Source organism: Humulus lupulus, chromosome 8 (genome assembly GCF_963169125.1).
Source record: "Humulus lupulus chromosome 8, drHumLupu1.1, whole genome shotgun sequence".
Taxonomy (NCBI): Eukaryota; Viridiplantae; Streptophyta; class Magnoliopsida; order Rosales; family Cannabaceae; genus Humulus; species Humulus lupulus.
In genome coordinates this window covers 53763566-53769963 of record NC_084800.1, presented here as the reverse complement: position 1 = coordinate 53769963, position 6398 = coordinate 53763566, and the positions used below count along the sequence as shown (strand labels likewise).

Here is a 6398-nt window from a genome sequence, read left to right as displayed (position 1 = left end):
TAATAATATAAACACAATAGAATAATACAATTCTAATATCCTACATTTTTAGCACTCCATTCAAAATGCTAAGAATGAGAATGATACTTAGATGAATTTAGCTTAGTTGGTGAAATGACTTCTTCTAAAAATTGGAGAAACAAGAATGATGTTGCATCATATTTTATCATTTTTTTTATCTTGATTCAATGTGAAAGTAAAATTCTTTTCCGTCCTTTATTCTCACTTGTAGAAATTCCATATTTGATTTGGAATTACATTTCTAAATTATATATAGTCACCCTCAAATTATCCTGGTAGGTGGTTAAATTAGAAGAGTAACTCATGAGAGAATATTTCAATTTTTAAGGTATAAGATTTAGTAGATGTGATAATATTTTGTTAATTAACGGTATTTTATTGAAAAAAGAATTGGAAAAAGAAAGTAAGATAATGATAGCAATATGTATTGTATGATAGTGGGGATTGCTTTACATATAAATAAATGAGAAATTAGTTTTTTTTTTTGAGAAAAAAAAAAGAAAAATGAGATGATATAATGTTTTAGAATACTCTCATAAGATATTTTATAATAGAGTATTCTTTAAATATTTGAAGAAATAAGTTAAAAATATGTAAATTGATTTTTCATTTGAAAGATTCTCTAAAGTTTACTATTTTTTTTCCTAGATGTAAGAGAATAGTTTAGAGGTCTTTTGAAAAAATTAATTAATATTTTATTACTTTTATTTTTTATTTTGTCTTTTAAAGAATTTTTAATTAATATTTTAGTATTTTTTATTTAAATGAATAAATAGTATTTACAAATATAATATTTAAGGTCATTTTTAACACCCATAACATTATATACGGTGTTGCACTAGTAATAAAACAAAATAATCTTAGCACTATATATATTTTTTTCCATTTCAACTACAATACTAAAAATTATACCAAAAAAAATATTCTTTATTATTTGATCTCATATATAAAATAATATATATTTATTATTAAATACTAGTATAAAAAACAAAATCGTAGAGAAATTTTTGTTGCTGATGTTATAATACTCCACCATATATATTAGTGTAGCTTGATAACATAATACATACTAGTAGGAAAAGTTGGATTTGATTATGTGATTTTATAGCACTATATTTGCTGTTTTGATTGTAGCAGCCTTAAATAATGGAAAAAATAATATAAATAAATTGATGTTAAAATATGAAGTAAAATAAAAAAAAAATAGAGATTTTGTAACATGTGTCGAAGGATAGAGTAGAGATGCTGAGTGCTCTTAATATAAAATGCATACAGAAATTTGGGGAGTATAAGTGGGCCAAACAGGTCAGCTTTTGATGCAAAGGCCACTACACCACAGGACCAAAGCTAAAACCGAAACGAAACTAAGCGAATCAGCGCCGCCTCCTCTCTCTGAATCGGGCAATCAGCCATGGCTGCCTCTTCTTCCTTATTCAACACCTCTCTCTCCTCATTCGACCCAAAACCTAAACCCTTTTACCGAAACTCTGTTACCAAACACCGCCCTTCCTCTCTCATCACCTGCACCACCTCTTCCTCTAACAACAGCTCTCCCTCCACTCCCTCGCCGCCTCCTGCTGCTCCCAAGGTCCGCCGGACTGATGAGAACATCAGGGACGAGGCTCGGCGCCACCGCTCGATTTCCAATGACTTCTCCGCCAAGTACGTGCCCTTCAATGCTGGGTTCGACTCGGCCGAGTCGTACTCGCTCGACGAAATCGTTTACCGGAGCCGCTCCGGAGGCCTCCTCGATGTCCAGCACGACATGGCCGCGCTCAAGAAGTTTGACGGCGCGTACTGGAGGCGCCTATTTGACTCGCGCGTGGGCAAGACGACGTGGCCGTACGGTTCTGGGGTGTGGAGCAAGAAGGAATGGGTGTTGCCGGAGATCGACGACGATGACATCATCAGTGCGTTCGAAGGGAACTCCAACCTTTTTTGGTCTGAGCGCTTCGGCAAACAGTTTCTGGGAATGAACGATTTGTGGGTTAAGCACTGCGGTATTAGCCACACTGGGAGTTTCAAGGACTTGGGCATGACGGTTTTGGTCAGCCAAGTGAACCGCCTCCGGAAATTGAAACGACCCGTCGTTGGGGTTGGCTGCGCCTCTACAGGAGACACTTCGGCGGCCCTCTCCGCCTACTGCGCCTCCGCGGGGATCCCCTCCATCGTGTTCCTCCCTGCGAACAAGATCTCAATGGCTCAGTTGGTCCAACCCATTGCTAATGGCGCATTTGTACTTAGCATCGACACCGATTTCGACGGTTGTATGAAGCTAATCAGGGAAATCACCGCGGAGTTGCCCATTTACTTGGCCAATTCTTTGAACAGTTTAAGGCTCGAGGGTCAGAAGACAGCCGCTATTGAGATTTTGCAGCAGTTCGATTGGCAAGTTCCCGACTGGGTTATTGTTCCCGGTGGTAATCTTGGTAATATTTATGCCTTCTACAAAGGGTTCAAAATGTGCCAAGAGTTGGGTCTCGTTGATAAGATTCCAAGGCTTGTTTGCGCTCAGGCGGCCAATGCCAACCCTCTTTATCTTCACTACAAGTCAAATTGGAAGGAATTCAAAGCCGTCAAGGCGGAGTCGACCTTTGCTTCAGCTATACAGATTGGTGACCCTGTTTCCATTGATAGAGCTGTGTATGCTCTTCAGAATTGTGATGGGATTGTCGAGGAAGCTACTGAGGAGGAGCTCATGGATGCCATGGCGCAAGCTGACTCAACTGGCATGTTCATATGCCCACATACTGGAGTTGCATTAACTGCTCTCTTTAAGCTCAGGAAAAGTGGGGTTATTGGGCCGAGTGATCGTACAGTGGTGGTTAGCACTGCTCATGGGCTGAAGTTTACGCAATCGAAGATTGATTATCATTCCAAGGACATCCCGGTCATGGCATGCAGGTTCGCTAATCCACCGGTGGAAGTGAAGGCAAATTTTGGTTCAGTCATGGATGTTCTCAAGGACTTTTTGAATAAGGCTCCAAAGTCCTGAGCATAAATGACAAAACTGTAAGTTTAGTAGCAGTTTTGCTATTTTGTTGCGCTCTCGTTCTTTTTTAGCTTCTGTTGTTTAACTTGTAGTAGCCTACTACTTTTCTCGTTCAATATATTTTTCTCTATTTTGTTGAGTTGAAATTAAGCTATATAAGGCTAGAACTGATACTCATATTGGTGTGGCAATGGTTTACAGTTTTTGCTTGAGAAATAAAGATTGCAGCTTTTCCAATGACCGAAAGAGAAGAAAGAAAAATAGAGAATATGGTTATTTTGTTTGCACATTAATGTGTTACTAACTTGTTAGTTTTAAGAGGTGGCTTAGCTAATTATCTTCATGGTTGTGCTTTTAAGAGTTTGCTAGCACTTCCCAAATATGTGGAGTATTTTGCAACTTTGAAACGAGATGATTCCCATGGTGGTGTCATATCAATGTATTTGGTTTTGAAAAGTTCAGGTGGTGGTGTCATCTCATGAAGTTAAGTTTTCTTAATGTGGGAATGATGTGTGAAAATGATTTAATCTGAATTTAGCATATATGGAATGCACGACCAATTTTGTTCATTATGATGCTTATTTTTTCGGGGATATGTTGGATTGAGTGACATATTCCATTACATAATAACTTTAATGCAATTAATATTCACAATGATCACCCCACAAAAAAAATATATATATTCACAATGATCAAAATAGTGAAAGCTCAGCCCCTCTTGAATATTGAATTTGTACAATGAGAAAGCTGTAAATCTCCACTGAAAAAACTTGTGCGCAAACTGCAATGCAGTTACTAAGTACTACCGTCAAGATTAGGGATTTTTTCAAGGTGGTTCTTAAGATATCTCTGAATTTCATTACCGTATATAATGCTATATTTTTCAGTTTAAAGATATTTTAGCCGTAATCAACATTGATACTTAAAGATCTTTATGCTTAAGTGATAAGTTAGTTTCAGGTCAAGATGCATTAGCGTATATGGAGAATTTATGAGATGACAAATAAGAACGGCAGTACTGATACGGAGAGAGGGCTGTTCTTCTCCAGGTCAAGATGCATGCATTAGGGTCAGCTGCATTGCATCGATGAAATCCTGTGAGTTTTAATTTCGGAAACAAGTAGAACAGTTAAGTGGATCGGTACTTTAGAGTGTGACCAAAGATTGAAGTAGATGTATCCTTTGATTAATGATAATTGAGAAATATGCACTCACATCACAATGCCGATGCCAACTCACTTGTAAATCTCATCTTTACTGTCAAATTCAAAAGAATCAATTAGTATGTACTTTATTTCGATAAATATAATAATGGTCGCTGTTGTTGGTTTCTTGCAATCCTGTGGAAAATCAGGATGCGAGGGGTCCACAAATCTAAGTTGACATTTGACAATCATCGCAATTACCTGTTAAACACCAAGCCAAGCCAAGCCAAAGATTCAGCTAGCACCATGTGTCTACTCATTAGCATAAACACGAGCAAATTTCACACTAGGAGTAGGATCCTCTTTTTAGGCAATTATAATTTAAAAAATTACAAGTACATTATGCAATTTAACAATGTATGAAATCAATTTCTCGAGAAACTTTAACACCAGAAGAAGTTGCAATGACCCTAAACTATCACAAATCTTCGGAGTCCTCATTTTCTAAGAGTAACTTTTCTCAGGAGAAGTCATATAAGGATATACTCTTGTCATCCGATACACTTGCAAGCCGACCAGGCCCTCCGGCTGGTCCAAAGGACACTCCCCAAACTTGGTCAGCGTGGTTGCTCATTGTCTGGACAGCAGCCCTCATGCCGATATCCCATAGCCTCACTGTTCGGTCACTTGATCCTGTTGCAATAGCAGTCCCATCTGGGCTAACATCCACACTCAGCACCCAGCTCGCGTGCCCTGACATGGCTCCAACAAGAGTCTTTCCCTCAGCATCATACATGTGTACATGGGCATCATCTGAGGCCGAAAACAGCAACCTTGGTTCGGTGGGAGAATATGCCAGTGTACGTACGGGCATGAAGTGGCCTTCCAGGTGGTGAAGAAACTTGGCACGGCCAATGTCGAACACGGAAATAGTTCCGTCCATAGAGCCACAAGCAAGCCGCCTTCCATCCGGACTCCAGGCAACTGACAGAACGAACTTCTTGCTGCTGTGTTTCTCAGAGGGCTTTGGTGCTTCAGGCCGAGGAATAGATAAAGTGGCAACTAAATTCCATGTCGCTGTGTCCCAAAGCTTCACTGATGCACTGCCCCCACCGGCAACTGCTAGGATGGTGCCCTGGTAAGATAGATTGTTCAATGAATTTGAAAACTGAGAACTGTTTTGCTTGAGTAATAAGGTTTTTAGACAATGCAAAAGCCTAGTCCTGTTTTTTTTTCTATCACATAATTCCAAATCATTAAATTGAATACAAACTTATGTTCTATTGGCAGGTTTAATTTTACAAAGAATTTCTTCAAACCAAATGCAGAACTCATCCATGAAAACAAAACTGAAAAAGCATTTATAGTTAAAATCTATATGGAGTCATAACTTGAACGAGGACAAAGCTAATTTTATAATTATAAACTTTCAAACCCACCTCAATCTAATCTAACTGTCCACAACAACCAATAGTAATGGGTTCATCAGATACGTTTGAGACTCCTAAATCCTTTCTTTTTTTTAAAAAAAATAAAAGAAAAAAGAGGAAAGTAGTTTGAGTGATTCGTGTACCTTGGGATCAAATTGCATTTGCCAGACTTCGGAAGGAGGGGCTTCGAGACTAGCTATGGTGTTGTTGGTGTCGACATCAAAAACCCTAACGAAGCTGTCGAGGGAGGCGGAGGCGGCAAAGTGGCCGGAAGGGTGAGCGGCGACGGAGACCACTCCAAGGCAGTGGCCGGTATTGGTTCGCTGGAGGACCAGCTCATCGGGCTTCCATAGCTTGACGGTCTCGTCGAGGGAGCCGGTCAGCAGCAGGGCGGATCGGGTCTCCGTAGCCGGGACCCACGTCGCCGCCCAGATGGACTCCTCGTGGGCGTTCTCGAACGATTTTAGTCCCGCGAGTTTCATCGCCAGTAAAGGTGCGGTCTTTTCTTGTTTGAGGGTTTTGTTCGGGGTATTGGGTTTCTGGTGACTAAATTTGTACCTCACTTCACTACTGTAACCTATAGTGTTAAATAGTTTTTGATCAAAGATACAAAACGTGAAATACTAAAAATATGATTTTTGGAAGAAAAAAAATCACAAAAATAAGAAGAGGCATGTTGAACAAGAAAAAAATATTTATAAATAAATGATTTTTTAAAAAATAAATAAATTAACCTAAGAAAGAAATAATTTATTTGTATATAAAAAAAATGGTTAAGAGTCATTCAAAACAAAAAATGAAAAATAAAAA

At 38.8% G+C, this 6398-nt stretch overlaps 2 protein-coding genes across 3 annotated transcripts; one reads left to right on the top strand and one right to left on the bottom strand.

Moving 5' to 3' along the window:
• The first annotated feature begins 1313 nt into the window (after positions 1 to 1313).
• LOC133797261 (threonine synthase 1, chloroplastic) lies at positions 1314 to 4403 on the top strand. 2 transcript variants are annotated; one of them, XM_062235112.1, is made up of 2 exons: positions 1314 to 3033; positions 3974 to 4403. In XM_062235112.1, exon 1 carries the CDS (start codon positions 1433 to 1435, stop codon positions 3014 to 3016), a length of 1584 nt encoding a protein of 527 aa, XP_062091096.1. In that variant the 5' UTR covers positions 1314 to 1432; the 3' UTR covers positions 3017 to 3033; positions 3974 to 4403. The 2 variants fall into 2 exon arrangements, with proteins under 2 accessions (XP_062091096.1, XP_062091095.1); XM_062235111.1 differs by lacking the exon at positions 3974 to 4403 and adding an exon at positions 3215 to 3300.
• Positions 4404 to 4497: 94 nt separating this feature from the next.
• LOC133797262 (WD repeat-containing protein VIP3) lies at positions 4498 to 6157 on the bottom strand. Its single transcript, XM_062235113.1, has 2 exons — positions 5732 to 6157; positions 4498 to 5293 (listed from the first exon to the last, which is right to left on the bottom strand). The coding sequence occupies exons 1-2, from the start codon at positions 6068 to 6070 to the stop codon at positions 4679 to 4681; spliced, it is 954 nt and encodes a 317-aa protein (XP_062091097.1). The 5' UTR covers positions 6071 to 6157; the 3' UTR covers positions 4498 to 4678.
• Between the last annotated feature and the right edge of the window lie 241 nt (positions 6158 to 6398).

What these genes read in the sequence shown, in the direction of transcription:
- LOC133797261 (XM_062235112.1), top strand. Translation starts at nt 1,433, where the DNA reads ATGGCTGCCTCTTCTTCCTTATTCAACACCTCTCTCTCCTCATTCGAC.
- LOC133797262 (XM_062235113.1), bottom strand. Translation starts at nt 6,070, where the DNA reads ATGAAACTCGCGGGACTAAAATCGTTCGAGAACGCCCACGAGGAGTCC. An exon ending in AAATGCAATTTGATCCCAAG is followed by an intron (nt 5,294 to 5,731) that starts GTACACGAATCA and finishes CTATCTTACCAG; the next exon opens with GGCACCATCCTAGCAGTTGC.